Here is a 22,444-nt window from a genome sequence, read left to right as displayed (position 1 = left end):
TCCTCTTGGGGGTTGGGGCGTTTTTACTCTTTCCCTCGGTGGAAGTGGAGAATTTTTCCCATTATCTTGCTAAGGAAGCTACCTGGGGCATCTCCCTTAGCTTTTAATTTCTCAAGACAAAAGGGATGGTTGCGGGTTGGTTTGTCCTTCTGGAGGGACACTCTCTTGCCGGCCCGAATGCTGGGGGGAGAGGTTTTTTCTCTGTGGTCGGATCTGCCCTGCAGCCCGGCCCTACTACAGCCTCCTGCTTCTGAGAACAGCCAAACAGTGAGTGGAGAGCCTTACTTCACCCTCTTCCCACCTGGGACATGGCCCTGCCATCGCCACCTCCCTGCTCCTGCTGCTGCTACCGCGGCTGCAAGGGGCCCGATCTCCACTGGGACCTTGCAGAGAAGAATGTCCATGACTGGAAAAGGGACTAAGACTGAGTTTTGTTCTGTTTTGTCACTGATTTTTTCATAGCTGGTGTTGTTCTTGTTTTCTTGTAGATGTGTCACTAAAGAACTGTTATTCCTAAACCTATACCATTGCCTGAGAGCCCCTTAATTTCTAAATTATAGTAAACTGGGAGGGAGGGGATTTTCCCTCTCCATTTTAGGAAATGCTCCTGCCTTTTTTCTGGCAGCACGTGTCCTCTAAACTAGGACAGATCTTGGTACCCAACGTGGGGTCTGAAGGTATTGAAAAGAGGGTAAAAAAGGAATAACAGTTCTTCAGTTGCCTGAGGTTGATTTTTTGTGTGCTAGCAACATGTTTAACCTGGTTTGGGCTGCATGTATTCACACATATATCTCTCCCATTTGCAAGCCCTTATCTAATCATGGGGCCCTATAACTAAGGCTACTGTGGCTGTTATCCAGCTTGTTTTATGGGTTGATAAGGTGAGGAATTAATGGATTTTTAGCTTCCTTTGGAAGCCAGGTACATGGATTCAGGGATATCACACACTAATTGCATGTTTTTGGGGTTGCCTTAATAATGGTACCTACTGTGAGGAAATGACACCAGTGGAAATTTTCTCCCAACCCTTCATGCAGATTTTTGGGTCTACCCCACCAGTTTTTGAAGGGTTCTAAATGCTAATATGCTAATGATATCATACAGTGGCTGGTGTTACTGACAGGCTTGTTCTATTTAACATTTAGAGATAAAAGAGGATTGAGCTGGGTAACAACCCTGATACCTACTCCAGAGACTAGGGATGCTGCCCCAGAGCCCGACCCTGCCCCACACCCTACTTCAGAAAGGAACCACCCAGAGTGGTTTGGTTTTCTAGTGAAGGAGATGAGCCAGATGATGAAGGAGTACCTTTCCCCAGCTGGTGAGAAGCCCTGCCATAAAGGGGGATAATCCAGTGATGCTGTAGTGGAACCCATAGATGATACATCTGCCCAGGTTCCAACTGAATTGCAAGGGCACACACAGCCAGCAGCAGTCACCCCTGTGGAAACTAGAAAATCTAAAATGAAAACAAGGCACCTAGACAAGGAGGACCAGAGAGGAGGGCCCTGACAACCAGCAGGGGAGCCAGAGGTTGAAATCATCACTGAGTCCTTGTCATGTGAAAGTCTGTAATCCGCGGAAAGATATTGCACGACGGGGCCGTGAGGCTCTGACAACTTGGTTACTTTGGGTCTGGGACCTTTTGGGTACAGGTGTGCACTTGGATGGTACAGAGGCAAGGAATTTGGGATCCTTGTCCCAGGACTCAGGTGTGGACCAGATATTCGTAAGGGAGCCAGGCCCCCTTCCCCTCTGGGAGCAGCTTTTAATGAATGTAAGAGAGAGGTTTGTCAACTAAGAAAAGAAAGAATGGGGAAGCACCACAACAGAATTCACTGGAAGACCCTTGAGGAAGGAATTCAACAGCTGGGAGTATTGGAGGTACTCTTTGGGAGGGATGGATGGCATGACAATGACCCTGACAAGGTCAGGTGCACAGGGCACATGCTGTGGAATCTGGCAAACCGAGGGCCATCTCAATATACCACCTTCATTGCGATGATTAATGCTGATGAACACCGAGAAACAGTGAGCTCTGTTGCTGACAAGCTTAGGGATTTTCACAGTATGATGAATGGCGCAGTGCAGGCCAGGCTTCTGCCATGGGCAAGGATTACGTATAGGCGGGGATGAGGGAGGAGATGGAGGAGATGAGGAAGATGAATGCAGCACCAGTGTGAGTCTCATACCCCAAGGTTATAGCCCAACGCCCCCCAGCTAGGGAAAGAGGCTACACCCCTCAAACTGACCTATGTTTTTTTCTGCATGACCATGGGGAAGACATGGGAAAATGGGATGGGAAACCCACTTCTGTCCTGGCAGCATGAGTGGGTCAACTCGGGGAGGGAAATGCTAACTGAGGGAGCTACACTAAAGTGAAGGTAGCCTCAACCTCCCACGACCAAGGTGCTGGCATTACGGAAGGGAGGATTATCTGTCAGACCCACTTGAAGGAACCTCCACTATGTATGTTCAGGAAAGGAATAATAGCTAGGGCTAGAGGGGCTCTGCCTCTAGCCAGGGAGAGGCGTGGGATAACAAAGTCTATCAGATGGTGTGGATCCTATGGCCTGGCACATCAGAGCCACAAGAATACAGGGTATTAGTTGATACTGGTTCACAATACACCCTAATACCATCAGAACTTGTGGGGGAAGAGCCTGTTTCCATTGTTGGGGTGACAGGGGCATCACAGGAACTGACTTTACTGGAAGCTGAGGTGAGCCTGACAGGGGAGAGGTGGCAGAAACATCTAATTGTAACTGGCCCACAGACACTGTGCATTTTAGGCATAGACTTCTTCCAGACTGGCTATTACAAAGACCTAAAGGGATTCAGGCGGGCTTTTGGAATAGCTGCTGTAGCGGTAGAGGGCATTAAGCAGTTGAACACCTTGCCTGGACTGTCAGAAAACCCATCTGCAGTTGGACTCCTGAAAGCGGAAGAGCGAGTGCCACCTCAACAGTGCACCGCCGGCAGTACCGGATGAGTTGAGATGCCGTGATCCCCATCCACAAGATGTTCCGTGAACTGGAGAGCCAAGGGGTGGTCAGCAAAACCCACTCACCCTTCAACAGCCCCATCTGGCCTGTGCACAAGTCTGATGGAGAATGGAGATTGATTGTGGACTATCGTGCGTTGAACGAAGTGACTCCACCACTGAGCGCTGCTGTGCCAGACATGCTGGAGCTCCAGTACGAATTGGAGTCCAAGGCAGCAAGGTGGTGTTCCACCATTGACATTGCTAATGCATTTTTCTCCATTCCTCTAGCAGCAGAGTGCAGGCCTCAGTTTGCTTTCACCTGGAGGGGTATGCAGTACACCTGGAATCGTCTGCCCCAGGGGTGGAAACACAGCCCCACTATCTGTCATGGACTGACCCAGGCTGCACTGGAAAAGGGTGACGCTCCAGAACACCTTCAATACATTGATGACATCATTGTGTGGGGTAACACGGCAGTGGAGGTAATTGAGAAAGGAGAGAAGACCATTCACATTCTGCTGAGAGCTGGCTTCGCCATCAAGAAAAGCAAAGTCAAAGGACCTGCCTGAGAGATCCAGTTCCTGGGAGTAAAGTGGCAAGATAGATGGTGCCAGATCCCCACTGAGGTCATCAATAAGATCACCGCGATGTCTCCACCAGCCAGCAAGAAGGAAACACAAGCTTTCTAGGTGCCATAGGCTTTTGGAGAATGCACATTCCTGAGTACAGTCAGATTGTGAGCCCTCTCTACCTGGTCACCCGCAAGAAAAACGATTTCCACTGGGGTGCTGAGCAGCAGCAAGCCTTTGCCCAGATCAAGCAGGAGATCGCTCATGCAGTAGCCCTTGGCCCAGTCAGGACGGGACCAGAGGTGAAGAATGTGCTTTACACCGCAACTGGGAACCATGGCCTGTCCTGGAGCCTTTGGCAGAAGGTGCCTGGGGAGACTCGAGGCCGGCCACTGGGATTCTGGAGCCAAAGTTACAGAGGGTCTGAAAGGCCTTTGAAGGCTGGGTGTAATGTAATGTCCTGACTGGGACAAAAGCTTCTTTGCCTGCAGGTTCTGTGGATGGGAGGACAGGAAAAGCAGAAAGGTCCATAGGTGTGCCCTTGGCGACCTAGCCAGGGCAGTGTCATTATAAATTATTAACAAACCTTTCAGGTATGGAAACAAAAAATAAAACTGAAGACAATTTTGTCATTTTACTTGGAAGACACTTATTTTCCTCCATTTGAAGTGTTCTTCATGGCTCATGAAGTGAAAGGAGGCATCTATAAATATAAATGATTAGAAAATTATTGTTAGGTCTTGTAAATCATTATCATTACTTTGTATGCTGATGCTTAGAAATGGTTGTCAGCTGAACATTGCTGTCTTTAGAATTAATATATCATCAGGATTTTTGTTAAAGTGTGCTTGAAAAGAGACTTTATACATTTTGTCTCTTTTCCTCTCTTTAAGGTTGTGTTTCTTTCAAATAGTTTATCAGCCTTGGCAATTTATTAAGAAGTTCTGTTCCTGTTCCTGCTATTTTCTTTATTTTACTCTAATCTGTTATTTGTGATAGGAAAAAGGATTGCAGAGAAAGAAGCATTAGGACATAATTTTTTTTACTTATGCTAATTTCATGTTAATGACAGTTGTTCACATGTCTAACTATAAACAGTATGTTGTATCCTGTAGAAGAACAACTTTTTTTATGAACCCCAAATGCTAAGTACAGTAATTTCACGAATACAGGCCGCACCAATTTGACCAAAATTTTGGTGGAAACCCGGAAGTGCGGTCAATATTCCGGGGCGGCTAATCTATTAACAAAATTCTAAAAGCTGCCAACACGGAAGTGAGAGCCCGCGGCAGCCCCAAGCCAAGCTGGAGCCCGGCCGGCCCCGGCAGAGGTGGGAAAGCCTGGCAGAGGCGGGGCCAGCAGTGTGGGGGCGGGCGGCTGAGCCTGAGCCAGCAGGGCGGGGCAGGGAGGGCGGCAGAGCCTGAGCCAGCATGGCGGGGGAGCCCGGGAGAACTGGGGCTAGCAGTGCAGGGGAGCATGGCAGAAGCAGGAAGGCCGGCGGGTGGGGCTGCCTGGCAGCGGGGGAAGCCCAGCAGAATCGGGGCCAGCAGCGTGGGGGAGCCCGGCGGTGCGGGGGCCTGCAGTGCCGGCCAGGGCGAGGAAACGCGGCGGCGGTGCAGACGGGAGGGGGCGGCCGGCGAGCCTGGTGGCGGCGGCGGCAGCCCTGCCGGCGGGGCGAGCGAAAGCGGCGCTCGCGAAAGCGCCGCCGCTCGCGGCTCGCCGAAGCGCCGCCGCTCGCCGAAGCGCCGCCGCTCGCGGCTCGCCGAAGCGCCGCCGCTCGCCGAAGCGCCGCCGCTCGCGGCTCGCCGAAGCGCCGCCGCTCGCCGAAGCGCCGCCGCTCGCGGCTCGCCGAAGCGCCGCCGCTCGCCGAAGCGCCGCCGCTCGCGGCTCGCCGAAGCGCCGCGGGGCCGGGCGGGCGCGGCGCTCGCGAGGCGCGGCGCAGGGCGAGCGAAAGCGGCAGCGGGGCGAGCGAAAGCGGCAGCGGGGCGGGCGGCGAGCCCGGTGGCGGCAGCCCTGCCAGCCGGGCGAGCGAACGCGGCAGCGGGGCGGTGCTGACGGGAGAGGGGGGCCAGCGAGCCCGGCGGCGGCGGCGGCAGCACCACCCGGCCAGCCCCGCCGAGCCGTGGCGCTGAGCTGGGCCACCCGGCCCCGTCGGCAACCATGAGCGGGCCGAGCCTTCCTGGCCCCGCCCCGAGCCAGTAAAGCCCGCTATGCCGCGATCCTGTTACTAATTGGCCAATTTGTGAAAGCTGCGCACGGATTCTCGCGACGAACGAAAGTGCGGCTAATATTCGGGGTGCGGCTTATCTATTGACAAAGACAGCAACATTGTCGAGGCACCGGGGGTGCGGCTTATAATCCGTGCGGCTTGTATTCGTGAAACTACTGTAAATTTATAATTTGTAATAAAATTTATAGTAAAATTTATCGTAAATTTATAATTTGTAATTTATATTAACTAAAATGCTAAGTATATATGTATAAAAGTCTTGTGAAAGTATTTCTGAAAAAAATTATTAAAGAGGTGTTCAGCCCGTTTATCTTCAACCAAGATTAAAAAAATTTAATATGTGATGGCAGCAAGAACTATTAGTATTTAGTCTGCCTGGAAACCTACACAGTATAAAGCCAGAGGAACACTATAGAATTTTGTTATAGCAACACATAAAATTTTTCATCCATTTTTGTAATCTTAATAAGTTGTCAGAGAGAGGTAGATTTTAGCTGTCATTTTGATGTAATGATTTGCCTATACGATAGAATGAAGAAAAGAGTGGACCGTGAGAAATGGTTTGGAATTCTGTTAGCAACTGTTCTCATTATCTTCTTCAGCAAACCCCCTATTAGGGATAGCTGTTGGATTGAGAACATGTTGACTGCGATGACTGGAAGTATATAGAAATGAAATAAAGTTCTTTAGTGGACATTGTGGCTGCAGACCACTCTTCAGAAGAAAACTCAAAATTGAACAGATATTAGACTAGCACATCTCGAGGATTGATATATCCTCATTTCTGAAGTCCTGATATGGCTAATCCATGTGCTGTCGTTGATTCACTAATACCCTGTTGTATTTCTTGGTAGATGTTAGTCTGCTATTTAAGCAGTTTTTTCCTGGGTCAGCATCATTCTTGCGCCTTTTGATTTTGGCCACTAGGTCCATACACTCTGCTGGATGGTTAGGATGGGCTTTTTAGTCAAGTTCTACTGTTCTAAATTGTGTTTCAGGACAATTAAAAAAAATAAATAGATATATGAGTCTTGATGCTAAATGAAATTAGTTAATAGCAAATTACAATTTTTGCAATCTCTTTAGTGCCAGCTATTCTTGATATTATATTCACTTCTGTTTTACATCCTTAAAAACTTAAAGTGCTTTCTTTTTCCCTCTTTTATGCATTAACATATGTAGACATGATTTTCAAATCCTTAAATGGAAGTAGTAATTTTAAAAAGATCAATAATAATTTCCAGAAAAACTTTTAGTGGATTTAACTTAGACTCTGATTTTGTGTTGGATATGCTTCCTCTGTATTTAATTCCATAGAATTTATTATAATGTTAATAATTTTATGGATAGTGCTCTAAGAATGAAAGTGAGGCAAGTTTCGCAGTGCTAGAGAAAGTATGTTTTAATTGTTACCATAACTAGAAAAGTCAGAGAAACTTCTTAGTATCTAAGAACAATTTGCAAATCTGAAATGAAAGCTGCAAATCTAAAATGTAAATTAAGAAATTGGTATCAGTTTAATAACATCAGTTAAACATAATCCCGTCTTTTCTTTCAGGTGATCTAATTGGTTTAACTCAATTTTAACTAATCAGGACCATCTTGGTATTTCATAACTCTTATTAAATTGTTTCATCATGCTTGACATGTTCAGTAGGATGCTTCATTTGAAAAAGATAAGAACAATCTGTATGCATTTTGATGGGTGTGTGTGTTCAATGAAGGGCATTATCAGGAAAGATCTTTTGTCACTCCTAATTTGTTGTGAGTGTATGTATGTATTAAGACATGTATCCTGAAGGATGCATTGTTCTGCAACCTCTCATGAACTTGGTGCAAATAAAATCTTTTTCCAGAGATGGTTGGAAGGATGTTCCATGTTTTTATGAAAGAACATGCAGTGTATATCTTAAAAAGTGACAAAATAATGGTTGAAGTGCACTTGCATCTAATTTTGAAGAAGACAGATAAGAACTATGTTCTATATGAGCAATTCTGTAATTTCATGAAGTTATAGAACATTATGCATACAAAGTAAAAATGTCTTCCAGTAATGTTGAAATCTTAAATCAGATGCAAAGATGAACATAGAATAGTTACATATTTCTGTACATTTTGCGTAATTCTATTTGCTGAAAGGATATAATTTTCTCTTTAAACGGCAAGCTTTGAAAGAGCATGGGTAACTTTTTTTCCCAGATATTTAACCTTTAGAGCTTTTAAATATTTTAATAATAATCTCAACTTTACCCCTGTAATTTAGGAAACGATAAAGTTACTGATTTTTAAAATAGCTCTGTACACCTCCACAGCATTGAGCTGCCTACTTGGGCCTTATGTTGAAGTAACTGAGTTGAGTTTGGTACAAAGGTTGCTGAAGGAGGTGAAAAAAAAGAGGTCTTTTTGACAGGCTTTCTATTGTATCTTACTCCTTCCTCCAAGCAGCCTTTGTCACATGCTGACTCTCATCAGTCAGCTCCCATGAAACTGCATTGCAGTTCGAACAAGAAAAAAATGCTCAGTTCTTGAGGATTGAGAACTCTAATGATTTGCAGAGTGTAGCTTTCAAATATGGCTATGAGCAACAAAATCACATCTCTGTTTCAGTATGAGCTAACAAATGTTCAAGAACAAAACCTCCAATTTCACCAGGCAAACTGGCAGCTGGGGTTAAGGAGAATCATCTGTTCTTCTAGGTGTCCTAATTCATCAGTTCTTCTGCGTCTCACATCAACATACCACGTGCCTCTTTGTTAGCCTTTGTCTGTGAGCTCAGATGTAAAGTCATGCAGATGTGTCTCACCAAAATGTATTTAGGAGATAGATGTATATAGCTCTGCTTCTAGATGATGTTACTTTGATTTTGTTACTAGTTGACTTTATGTAACAAATATATAAATTTTAAAGCTTCCATGTTAAAAAACTTGGGAGTTACGCTGAAGTTTCATAGTCAACAGTAGACCTGTTAAATAAACAAATTTAAAAATTGTGGTCTTAGGGTTGTTGTAGGTAATAAACAAATCAAGCCAAATCAAGAAAAATTCAAGAAACAATTTTTATTTTTGGGACCAAAATATGGTCCTTGATAACCACAAACAAAAAGACAGCACTGAGCCCAGGATCGGCTCTGGATGAACTCTATCATTTCTGCAAAATTTATAACTGAGGGAAAGTGGTAAGTTCCTGCTTCCAGCAAGATAAGAGTGGGATCTCTTATAAAAATGTTGAGACCGTATCAGGATGTCTAAGCTGTCTTGGAGTTTGTATTCTCTGTGACATGCACAGAAAATTCACCACAGTGTCTTCTGCAGAGCTCTGTGGCGGATGCTCTGGTCTTCTGGACAAAAATCCAAGTTATATTGCCTAGACATCATAAATGGCTGTCAAAAAGGATAGTGTCAATATGGATTTGTTTTGTTTTGTTTTGTTTTTTTCCCAATAAAGTGCCAGGAGTTTTCTGAATGGTTTAAGAGGACCTCTTTAAAACAAATTTAAAAGATGGCTGAGACTTATCCCAGATACAGAACTCTAGGAAAACAATGTGTATGTGGTATATGAGAAACATGGGGCACATGGAGGTTGTAGTCATTCAAATAAATGCATTTCTTTTAAATTTCTTGTTCCAATCTAGATGGTGTTTCATGAAATGTTGGAGTACTATATCCTGTAACCAGATAGCATCAATAGGAATTATTTGTAATACCTCATTACACATCTGAATAGTTTAATATTTTACCCAATTTACTGCAAAAACAATGTTCCAGAAAAGTAGGAAATGTCAATGATTCAGTTTGGAGCACTGTCTAATACTGTAAACCAGATGTATCTTACTTTACTCAGAAGTGTGCTTAGCATACAAAGTATTCCTTTCCAGACATCAGGCAGCAGTCTGTCACTGCTTTAAATTAAAATACATAAAGAAATGATGTACAATGACAAATACAGTAATTTGTACAGGTACTAAGAAATCTAAACACAAGTGTTTCTCTCCAAGTTATACGAAAATGTGAGAAGAGAATGAGTTACATAACAGCTGCTATAGTTCAGAGTAAAGGAAAAGTCTCCTTGGGGTGTTGTTAACATCTAAAAGAGTAAAAAAAGACATTTTAATTGAAATTGAAATTGAAATTGAAAGACAAAAAAATTGAAGACAATCTGGCAGAATACCAAATCCCATCTTGAATTGTCTTTTTCAACAGCATGGGCTCTGACCTATTTTCCAAATAGGAAAACTTGAAAAATGCATGCATGCATGCATAGTTGATTTTAAAATTGAGTACATGCTTTTCTTTCAGGAAAAAATAGAGACCTCAGAGAATAAATGGGATAAAAGGATCTATCCAGTCTTTACCTTACATCCAGGTATTTCTCCTTGCTCAATATTCCTTTGGGAATATTTGTCCTCCTTCTCTTACCTCAGCAATAATAAGCCAAAAATAATATTATGGAGTACATTGAACCTGGAAACGCATTAGTAAGAAGAAATGTTTACTTGAACAACTCTCAGTTGGCTTCACACATTTTCTTGTAATGTGTCTGCAGTGGATAAGATGCCCTCAGTAGAGGGTCAAGACACAAGGGTAGGAATAGAGGCATTTGAAAGGGATGCAACTGATTTGCAGTATCTTCACTTTGGAAAAGCACACTGAAGATATTTTATCTTGGTGGAAGGTGGATTCAGTTTTGCATTTACCTGTAATCATGCATTCCTAAAATTGCTGATTTAGCTTTTAATGCAATTAAAAAGCAGGAGTAATAACAATCATGGGGAAATGAAGAGAAGAAAAACTCTATCAGTTCTCTCTGTTCTGTTTCATTTTGTTCTCTTAAAATGTGAACCATGTTGCTAAGCGTATGCTCTAGGCACCTTTAAGAGGTATTACCTCTAAATATTTTATAAAGGACATTGAAGATTGCCTTCCTGCTGCACGGTAGCTAGTGTGCTGGTTTTTCAATAATTGATTTTTGGTGAAGAGGGAAAAGACAGCCACAGAAATGATTCTCTGTGAGAAGCTGCTAGCAATTTCCTCCATACCTGGCAGGACCAGTTGCTGTCTGACTCTTAGTATTGTCACATTGCTAAGCCAATTAGAAAAGCTGGAAATACCTCTTTAATAACATATTTAAGAACAAAAAATCCCCAAAATACGGAAGAAGCTGTCTTGCTCCCTGTTCTCTGCAGAGAAGTGGGGGGCTGGCTGGGTTCCCCTTCCTGGCAGGACCAGGGCTCGTGGCCAGTGGGAGCCACTGAACCCCGTCCCAATGTGGCTGCTGAGCTATACCACTGGGGGCCATTCCAGTGCCACCCTGAAGCCAGGGCAGTGCCTCGTGGCTACAGTTGTTTTGGCATGGCTCGCAATGGACTTTATTTATTTAGCTTCTGTTAACCAGCCATGCTGAGGACAGAAAGACAAAAGCAGTAGCAGTAGCTTTTCTTTCTTCGGCATCTCAAATGAAGAAAAGGTGTGATGTGGAGCCAGCAGCTGACGCGGCTTGTGCAGTGCCCAATAGAGAGAAAAGCACAGTGAACGAATTCCCCAATTGTGGAGCCTGGACAAGATCCACCTTTCAGCACTGCAGAGCTCTATAAAGATTGTTTCAATTGATAGAAGTTGAGAACAAACAAACCTATGAACACCGATTCTCTCCCAAGTCAGAGAAAAGGAAAAATGAGGACATATGAGGAGAGCAATATGGAGATACTAAGGTTGGTGCAAAAGAGGGAGGAGGAGAAGGAGGTGCTCCAAGCATCGTAGCTGAGATTCTTCTGCAAGCTGTGGTGAGGACTATAATGCAACAACCTGTTTCCCTGTAATTCATGAAGTACATGGGGGGATGCAGCATTCACCTGCAGCCCATGAGAAAAAGGCACTCATACTGGAGCATGGGAATGCTGAAAAGCTGTAATCTGGTGAAAGCTTCAGCAGAGAGAAAGAGAACCCTTGCTTTCAGAAATAGAGGAAAAAGACCCTTGGTTTTATACTAGAACAGCTCATCCTTAAAAACTGCACCCCATAAATAAATGGCCCATGAAAAGCATGTTCCAGTTCCAGTTGTGGGAAGACTGTAGGCCGTGGGAGGGACTTCCTGTTGCAAGCAGGTTCCAGGTGGATTGTCAGCTGCAAAAATTAAAACCATGTTGTAAAAGTTCACAAAGAAGTGTTTCCCATAGGAAAGACCCCATGGCGCAGCAAAAGAGAGTCCTCTCCTTAAGAGAATGGAAGAAAGATTTTATGAGTGGCAAACGGACTAAAAATCCCATATTTTGTCTCCCTGCACTGTCAGTGGGAAGGAAAGAAAGGTGGGGGTGGGAGGGAAAGGTGTTCTAAAAGTTTATTGTAGTTTTCATTATCCTCTTTGAATTCTGTTAATAAATCTTTTTTTCTTTACACCTTTTAAAGTTTTGGCCAGTGCCAACCCATCACACTTAGATTTCAAAATATCTCACAAAAAAATGACTTATTATGTATCTAAGTTCAAAGTTTTTTTAATTCCAGTCAGAACTGAATTTAACCATACTCTGTTATGATAAATGTAACCAAAATTTCTGAAGGCAAAATTGACTTTTTTGACTATATGTACCTTAAACAACAAAAAAGACATACTGTATGAATGTGAGAGTAGAATTGTATTCCGGTAGTGCTATGAGCTAAACCTGCCTATACACAGACAAGAACAGAATAGGATAATTGAGGGTTTAATCCTTTTTTTACCAGGCATGCAGCTAAATACACAGTGACCTTTGTTTTTCCCCAGTAAATACTTCTCAGTAGATAACAGGCTTTCAATCAGTTTTTCACACAGGAGGACTGTGAAATTTCTCCATTTATCAGAGACTGTCAAGCTAGTGACAGACATGCAAGAAACCTAGTTTCTCTGATTCTGAACTCTTATCTTCACATAGCTGCACATAAGCAATGGGTGATGTAAGTTCATCTTATGTATTTGTTGAAAATAATAAGAGGGTTTCAATATGATTTATTGCTTTTTGTTCTCCTATAATGGATTCAAATTTATTTCCTTTACTCTTAATGTACTTGAAATGTTTTTCTTGCATCATCATGGTGATTCCTGGTGTCAGCTCTACATACATGTTGGTACTTTTTGTTATGGATTCGCTATCTTAGCAGTATTTGGAGGAATTTTGAAATGCATATGACCAAATAAGTACATATTGAAAGTCTGAAGAAAAGGTTTTAAGCCATTAGTGCCACTTTTGTAGATAAGTACTTAAAGATTCTTAAATCCAGGGTTATTTGACTCACATGTTGAGCCATTAAATCCTCATATAAAATGTAGCATGAACATTTTGTTGATTATGGATTATTTTACCACAGAATTTAGCAGTAAACACATTTATTCTTATTGAAAGAATTTCTGTCGTGTCATTAAGTTCTGAGAGGTTGTGGGCTTGTAGCATTTTAAAATCACTAGGAATTAAGCATCAAACAAATAGCTTCTTTCCCTCTAGCCCCTCTTGTGAGAGAGGGACAAAAGCAGAGACTATGTGTTGAGCTTGCGCTTTGCTGCAAACAACCAACAGTGGGAGAAGAAACAAGCAGTAACAGCAACAATATTAATAACTAAAGTATCCAAAAGAGAGGTTGATTTACAGACAGAAGATGCTCACCATTTCAATTCAGTTGTCTGTGTGGCTTTTACAGTGCTATTGTAAAGTTGAGTGCTGCTCTCTTGTCAAGTCAGAGAAAAAAAGCTGAAATATTGATAGAGTTCCATTAAGTCTTCCTTGTAGTGCTATACTGAAGTTCTTTCCAAATAGCAGAAAAATAAATATTAAAAAAGAGGTAATCTCATATAAAAATCTATGGACTATCAAAGTAATAACTTTCTTTTAATCTAATGGATAAGGTATCATCAAATAAAGATTAGAAACTGAAACTTGCACAAAATGTTGATCCTGTTTAGGTGATCCATGGGGAAAAATTAGCCATCTTTGAAAACTGTTATACCAGTCACACTTCTGGGTTGAGACCAAAATTTTAGTCAAAAGGTGTGGCTTATACTCGTGAAATTACTGTAATTAGACTAATAATATATTTTTAAGGGTCCTGTCATATGTGTGTTTTTATTGAGCACTTTAGGTTAATTCCAGCAGTTCCTTTTTCTTTCCTCAGTTCTGCTTCTGGATTGAAGGTTGCTTCTTGAATTTATAATTGTATACGCTTGTCTTTTCACTATACTTAAAACTTCAAAAGGTTGAAATAGAATTATGGTATTTAATAGAAGCAATTTCCAAAGGCGTGATTGATTTATAAAGGTGAGGCTCAATGTTATTTGTGTAGGGGGATGACACTGAAAAATACCATCATGATGACTTACTATAATTTAGTTTGTAACTACTGGCCAGTCTTGAAGTTACACTCATCCAAACGGCTGCTTGTAAAACTTTCAATAGGAGCGATACTGAACCTGATGATCTACAGTTGCATTTGATAATCTTGAATGTCTTTTCCGACATAATGTAAGAGCCAGTTAAAATGGTCTCAAAAATACACTTAAGATTTTGGATTCTAATGCTTTCATGACATGCTGCTGGTGTTGAAGAGAAACAGGGTTCATCCATGTAGGCTGTTTTCAACCATGTTTAGTATGTGCCTCGTGTTTTGTTTTTCTTCTCAAGAAAAGGATTGATTTTTTTTTCCCAGCCATGACAGGACTTTTTAAGAGTGCTAATATAATAATGATACTTGATTTTTTTTTTCTCTGTGGGAATATAAAAGGAAGATAGAGATTATCCACTTTGATTTTACTTTTTATATAAGAAATGGAAAGTGTGGATGACTTACTCAAATGTAGGTCTAATATATGAAACTGAATAACCTTTTTATGTGGGGTGTTACTGAAGTAAGTTATTATTCCTTATTAAGTATCTCTTGGTTATGGTTTTTCAGAATTTAGTAGACTAATTATCCTACATTAAGGTTTTGTTTGTAGAAAGCAACTGCCAGAGTAAGCTTATTGTTTAACAGTAAGTAACTGTTACATCCACTGAGTATTAAAACTACATGCTTTTTGAAACTGAGGTTTCACACTTGACACTGTAAAAATGCTTTCACATCTAAATGTAATGAAAAATGCTGCAAAATTTTCTTCATAATTTATGTGATTAAAAATTCTAATAGTAACGATGCCATTGACAGAAACATTTGAGATTTATCAGGTTCTCAGCCAGCTAATGTGTTTTATGATGACATTTGGTAATAATTAGTGATGTGTAGTGTGTAAAGGCAAAGGCTTTATGCAAGTTTTTTACAATTAGGAAGGTTTTTTTTCAATCAAACTTGTGAACACATGAATGTAGAAGTCCAGAAGAAAAGAGGCTAATGTATATGACTTAAATACCAATAGTCAGATGATCGTGGAGGCAGTCAAGGATTGTTGGTAAGAACAAGCTGTGAAAAGGACAGGATGTAGCTGCTGAAGGGGGCCATACAGAGGTAGACTATCTCTGGGACAAATGTCCTTGTCCTTGAGATAAGCACAACAAAGTCTGGCACAAGAATGAATTTGAGAAGTGGGCATGGTCTGTTGACCTAAAGTCGACTCAGTAGGGGAGGATTAATATCATCAGAGACCCTTGGAAGCCCTCCAAGCTCTTTCCAGAAAAGTGTAGAAGAACAAACTGCACTTGATAACTAATTTGCATAGAAAATAAGAAACTTAGCTCCAAGGCGGGGGGAGAACTTACCTATCAAATGGGACCCTACACAGTGCTCCCAGGACCCTAGACACCCCATCAGTTGAATCAGCACTGGAGCCAGGATTGGTGATCTTTCATTCTTTCTTCCCTTCTTTCTTTTTCCCTCTCTTTAAATTCTCTCTCTCTCTCTCTCTCTCTTCTCTTTCACCCTACTTCGTACTCAAAATCTACCACTATGTGTTTATACTAGGAGATAAGAGACTAATGTAATGATTTCCCTGCCAAGTGTGTAATTCACTAATAGAACTTTTAAGGTTCTTTCTGGACCCTCTGATTTTTGTTGTTCCTTTTCAGCCATGAGCATCTGTGCACTTTTGTATTCCCTTCCCTTTAGGGGTGGGGGTGTCACAATGAGTAGTTGGTAAGACTTACAGTCTTGTCAGTATTGGTTATGGATATTATTATTTAGCATATCTCTAAAGCTGATGCTATCAATTTGACTTATATAGAAGCTACACCATTTTATGCTAAGATTTCTGTTGGATTAAATGGGGAATAGTTACTGGGCTGTTCTTTATGAGGTTATCACTAATCCAGCCTTAATTCCAGCATTGAATTAACAGTTAATATGAACTAGCTGCCAAACTTTCCTCATTTAAAATTAGAGAGCAAATGAAAGAAAAATTATTTTCTTAGCGGTACATAAATTATCATCTGAGTTTGTATTTCACAAAATGAAGCATAGCAAAATTTTTCCTTCTATGTTTTTAATGGCCAAAACCTGAAGGCCTCTGAGAGGTTGCTTCATACAGAGTCTTTCTAGATTGGCATAATATTAAGCGTGCATTAAGTTGTAAATACTAATTTAAAAACCAGAAAGGTTATCATATTCTAGCTCCATCTTTCCTGCCTGGCTTATCAGAAAGCTATGAGATGTAGTACAGCTCTCCTGTTCTGACTTTGAGCCTTGCAGAGATTTGCCCCTTATAACAGGAATCACCACCATCCCCTGGAAAGAAGACTTTCCAAGGAAAATAAAGAAGACAGAATCTAATTAAATCATAAACATTAATCACCTTTTCACCAACATGAGAAATTTCTTCACTTACACTGTAATAATTTCCATGCTCATGCTAGCTACCAGAAGAGTATTATGTAGGGAAAGAATGAATAGATGGAGTTGTAATAGAAAAAGAAGTCTATTGGGATTTTTTTCTGCTAAGTGTATACATGCCTACTATTGCAGATTAAAAGATCCCTGAACAAGTGATGACTCTATAACAAAGTTCAGGTTGGAAAGATACAGTCTAGAAAACTATCCTATGGAAAAAAAGAGGAAGGAATGAAATTAATTTCAGTAAATCAGTTTAGCGACCCAATTAATGATGTCAGCCACATGCTATTCGTGCTGGGTACGCATTTGCATGCAACAACGTGAGAGCTGGGTAAGCATTTGCATGCAGGAGCAAGTGCTGTCAAAACTAGCATATCACAGAACTGGACTCTGACACAGTAGCAAAGTATGAATTAACTTTTCCAAATTTTAAGGTAGCTCATACCACTAGCATAACAGCAAATCTGCTCTGAGATTGCTTTACTGTGACTCACTTTCTCAAAGCAGAAACAGCATGGTATTAAGGAATCTGTTTGAAATGACACAGGGGAATATAGGGTAAGAGAGAGCAAAAGGGAATAATTTTCTTTTTATTTGAGGCATTGCCTCATAGAAGTATTATGTTCTAATTTTTTATTTGTATCACTTTAATTTGGGTTAAAATGGAATGCCAGTATGTGTTATTAGGATTATCATAAATTTCTTTGTAATAGTGATTCATCTTTCTACACACACTGACTCCACTGTAGATGAAAGGAACATTTCTCTTTGACAACAATCATAATTATGTAGTGGGGTCCATAGTTACTTGCAGCCTATCCCTGCCTAAGAAAGCAATCATTAAAGCCATCCCGAACAATTATGAAGCATATGTCTTTATATATTATTCTATATTACCCATTGCTGTGTCTTAACTACTATAGATTTTTGTATAATAAACATGTCAATTTAGGAAGAACTATAAAGGAGACTCCCTAGAAACCTTCGAAGTAGCGCAACAGACGTATGTAGCATTGCTCTGCTCTGAGCACGGCATTGTCAAGGGCACTAACCCAGTGGCCACTGTGTTCTCTGCTGGCACATAGCATCCTTTTTATTAAGTAGCAGAGTTCTTTCTGCACATACAGTAATTTTATGATTATAAGCCGCACCATTTTGACTAAAATTTTGGTCTGAACCCGGAGGTGTGGCTTGTAATCAGGTGCGGCTTATATATGGACAAAGAACGAAAAGTTGCTGTTTTAGTTTGGAGGACAGGTGTCTGCTGAGAAAGGCAGGAGCTTCTCTTTGAAATGGAGAATGTAAACCCCCTCCCTCCAAATTATTATAATTTTGAAATCAAGGGGCTTTCAGGCAAAAATATGGGAATTAGGAATAGCAGTTCTTTGCTAGGGAAATTAAAATAGAAATACAGTACTACAAAGGAACAAACTCCAAACCCTGACAAAGTCAGAGTACAGCCTGACACCTCGTCAGGCAGGGTGTTGGCAGCAGTTCGATTAAATGGTGGCTGCAGTCCTCTTGCAGTGATGGATGTGATTCACCTCCAGAGGTCCAGTGGTGATATGGAGAAATCTGGTTTTCCTCTGGAGTCCAGTCGAGAAAGGGGCTACCTTAGTGTCCCAAAACCTCTGTTTTTATCTTGGTAAGAAATGTTGGGCTCTTCCCCCTGGCTGTTGGAGCAACTTCCAATGGGATGCAGTAATTTTATCAGTCCCACAGTGGGACTCAATGGGCCATTAGCAGAAAATGACTCGCTGGAGGAAGGATGGGTTGTGAAAAGATAAAGAACAATGCTCTGCCTGGTTTCAATGGATGGCTCATTAGCAGAATATCTACTGTTGAGATAAGGATCACTACCCCCACCCTCAACAGATGGTGATTGATAGAATAGATACCTTTTATCACATTCTGTATTGTAACCCAAGACAATTGCTGACACCTGGATGTGTGGCTTATAATCATATGCGGCTTATATATGGACAAAGAACGAAAAGATGCCGACACCCGGAAGTGCGACTTATAATCAGGTGTGGCTTATAATCAGGTGTGGCTTATAATCGTGAAATTACTGTACTTATTTAAAGACCTATGGCACCTTCTGAGGCCACAGAAGCTTACCTGTCTACCTTCACCTAGTACTAAATACTTAATTTGTCTGACCAAGAACAGTTATGCTGTGCTGCAGAACTGGAAAGAATTATCCTCAGTCTAATGAAGTTCTGCATTTCTTGATAAGAGAAACATGCAGAACAAAGCATGTTCTGTGAGCTCGATGGAAGTTTTTGAAGGAAAGACCCTTTTATTAGCTATTATAGTTAAATATGGAGTGTATCCTGCTAATCAAAGGACCTTCTTTGTAGACTCTGATATTGAGAAACACATTTAGTACAGGCAGCTGGGTGTGCAGCTGAAGGACAGCTGCAGTTTGAGCTCTGGCTGTTGGGAGCCCGAGACAAGAGGCCATGAGCTCCTGACCCTTTGCATAACAAAGGACCCAGGGACCTGTGGCTCCTGGCAGGTGACACTCAGGGGACACTCAGAGACAAGGCAGGAGCTCATGGTCCTGGCCTCAGGCTTTTGAGCACTTAGACAGTGAGGGTACAAAACGTTCCTTTTCTCTAGTTGGAGTCACCCAGCTCGATCTGTTATTTGTTGCAACACAGTTAAATTATTTTGAGGAGCCTGACCTCTGAGACTCTGCTATGGGAAACCTGGTGTTGAGCTGGTAGGGAAACCACATTCTGACCGTGTGAGTGTGGGATGTGCAGGCAGTCAAGAGGGGCAGTGACCAGCTCACTGGAGCCCACTGGGAATGGTGCTCAGGTGTTGCTGGTCTGACTGTCACAGTGCCTCTCAAGTGGTCAGACAGAAAACTTTAACACTTGCATTGAGTTTACACAAGAAAGAGACTTGCTGGGTTTGACACCCTCTTTGAGTGGCACAGATTTTAAAGGGGAAGGTTCCTTGGAAGTTCATGGCTCTCCAAGAAGGAGAAATGTTTACTTGAATATTAGAAATAATTACTTATTAATTCTAGCACAGCCAGGGGAAGTAAAATATATCACTAAGAAATTAAGATTTATAAAAACATGCTGTAAAGTAAGTTGTTCTGTCATGCAGAGAAGTAGTATAGTGAAAGAGACTAACTATACCAACGGACTTCGATTTTGCTTAGTGTTTAATTAATTTTTACAAGGATTGTATGTGTCAGTGCTCTGTATTGAATCAGGAGGTATATAATGAGTGTTTCTTCCATGTAAACTTAGGAAAGTTACTTATTTTCTGTGTCTCTCACAAACAACTCTTAAGAGACAAATCATTGTCACAGCTGCTTTTTTCTAACTGACCCTAGAATGTCTGGGGTCTTTTTTGCCACATTTGTTGTTCTACAATGTGTTTTCGCAAAGGTTACCCAATAGGTAAAAGGATTACGAGTATTAATTTACTTCCATAATGGTGAAGGGGAAATTTTTGTAGCTTTGAAAGGAAAATTTAAGTATTTTACAGAATGGTATACTATTAGAATCTGTATTTTAGTTAGTTAGGCTGTTTTTTAACAACCTAATAACCTTTTTAATAACCTAATAAGCTAATAACCTTTTAATAATCTTCTAGCATGGCATTTTTTTAGTTGAGGAGTTGCTTATTAAGTGGATTCATAATTCGGCATCTATCTTTGTCATAGCCTAGTATACTAGAGCTTATGATGTTATTTTTGTTTTGGCTATTTCAGGTATGAACACAAGCAAGAGTGAGACAGTGAAAGAGCACCCATTAAAACCTTCTAGAAGATCTATGCCATGCCTCACCCAGAGCCAAACACATCCTCAGAGCCTGAGCAAGCATTCTTCATTTCTGCAGCCAAATCGTGTGCAGCCACAGCTCCAGCCCCAGCCTTTAAGTGCAGGGTCATCAGCAACTGCAGTGGATGTAGTGTCAGAACGAGGTAGGAGGTTTTTCTCTTTGGGTAGTTGGTTCCAGCACTGATAAACTCTGAGTTATTTAGATATTTACGGTTTCCTGAAGAAATGTTTTTACACAGAACACCTACATATACCTTAATTAACAGGTTCTTGAGTGAATCCTTAGAATGTTTGAAGTGAGTTTTGAACTAATTTTTATTTTTTCAATGATGACATTATTTCCTTCTCACTGGTATTAAAAGAAGAAAGTCTTGCTCATATATGCTGGAGAAAAGTATGAAGGCTTCTGTAGTCTGTCCTAGACAAGAAAGAAAAAATAAATATTAGGCTTTTGGCGAAAAAAGTCTTTATATATGAAAATGTAGGTAGAGAGGCATTCATTCATGACCAGTAGAATCAGGGAAGAGTGGTGTGGAAAGAATGAGAATGAAAGGAGAAAATGCCTCCGAATTTTAGCTTGTGTGAAATAAGGAACTACTTTTATTTTAGTATTTCTAATTCAACAGATACACATGCCTTATAATAGCAGCTAGTCTAGTTGGAGTCCCAATCACTGTGTGTCACCTGTTGCGAACTATTGCCATCCTCTATTGTCAGATGTGTCTGAACCTTTGTAGAATAAATTAACTCATGTGGTAGTAGATTTTGATAAGTCTTTCCTTAATGTTGGTAGACACTGGGGACTAATTAGTGAGTTATTTTATTGGGCTAAACTTCTCTCAGGAATAGACTGAAAGTCTTTATTAAAGTGATCTTGCTCTTTTCTCTATTGATAGAAAGTGCTTCAGAATTTCAGTCCCAAGTTTTTTATTTGTGTTACTGACAGTTTTAGAAAGTGTTTTTTACAGAAAAGACTTTTTTACTTACAAAATACATGTGAATGCTGATACAGATACTGCATTTATTCCAGCTAAAGTGATGGAGACTTTGGAAAACAACTTGCTTAAGCTGTCTAATACAGAATACGGTGATCCGTTTTTGGGTAAGTTGTTGTCTGAACTGAAATAATGAAAAGTTAAGGATTCTTTGATTACACTTACAGTATTTAAGTGTGGAAAGGCCATACTTACCCTGAACTTCCATTCTTTTTGAAAGAGGAGACTAAGTGTGTCTAAAGAAATGTGCCCTGTCATAAATTTCCTGATACTGTTTCACCTTTTAGACTAAAAGTAGGGACTAAAGACAGAGAAGTGTTTTAGAAGTGTTGTACATTCATCTGCAGTTCTACTGGGTTTTTTGTTTGTAGATATTTTCTATATTTGCTTTAGAGATTTACATACAAAAAGTATTACAATTTGGGAAACAAAACAAAAGAAGCAATGCAGAAAATAGCCATATTTGTACTGCTTTACTATTATTTTGATATTTGATATATGTATCAAAGTAAGTAGGAAAGAAGTTATTCTTAGAATAATCCCATCCTTGTAACCGCAACTTGAATCTGTAAATACACACATGGGTAATAATTTGCCAGGTCAAAGATGAAGTAGTTGTCATCTATTTTACCCATACAGACACAAAGATATTGCTACACCTTGCACAACTACTATGAAAGACATTTTTGCTCACAGTTGATGAAGCATCAAATTAGAAATCATATCTTCATGCTGAATGAAAAATAACTGCTTTCAGAAAGCTAGGTCTGCTCACCTCTCACATGTTTTAGCATTGACTTTTCTTGATGCCTAAAATATATGATAGATAAGAGGCTTCTCAAGGTTTCCTGAAGAGGTAACAATTGGAAATAGTGAAATTGATACTTCTTCAAAACCAGATATTCCAAAATCATGGCGTAGACCAAAAATTTGGAATGAAGATTATATAAGAAAATCATGTCTTAGTAAGGTTCCAGTTAAAGCTGCTGCACTTCCCTAGTGTAATTGGTTGGCAAGCATGGATATTAGAAGACTTTACTGTTATAATTTCCTTCTTTTTTTTTTTTTTTCTGATATCCTGCT

The 22,444-nt window shown here is 40.8% G+C and overlaps 1 protein-coding gene across 3 annotated transcripts in view; it reads left to right on the top strand.

Annotated features, from left to right (window-relative positions):
- The window catches only part of ANO3 (anoctamin 3), a 157,077-nt gene that overhangs the window by 23,789 nt on the left and 110,844 nt on the right, over positions 1 to 22,444 (top strand). For 2 of the 3 annotated variants that reach the window (XM_033062351.2, XM_033062350.2), the window contains exons 2-3: positions 20,297 to 20,509; positions 21,397 to 21,468. In XM_033062351.2, coding sequence (XP_032918242.1) covers positions 20,297 to 20,509; positions 21,397 to 21,468 — 285 coding nt within the window. Of the gene's footprint in view, positions 1 to 20,296; positions 20,510 to 21,396; positions 21,469 to 22,444 lie in introns of those variants that run through there. The other variant, XM_033062352.2, reaches the window with a different exon arrangement.

The sequence above is a fragment of the Catharus ustulatus genome, chromosome 6 (genome assembly GCF_009819885.2).
Source record: "Catharus ustulatus isolate bCatUst1 chromosome 6, bCatUst1.pri.v2, whole genome shotgun sequence".
NCBI lineage: Eukaryota > Metazoa > Chordata > Aves > Passeriformes > Turdidae > Catharus > Catharus ustulatus.
This window is presented reverse-complemented; position numbering and strand designations above follow the sequence as displayed.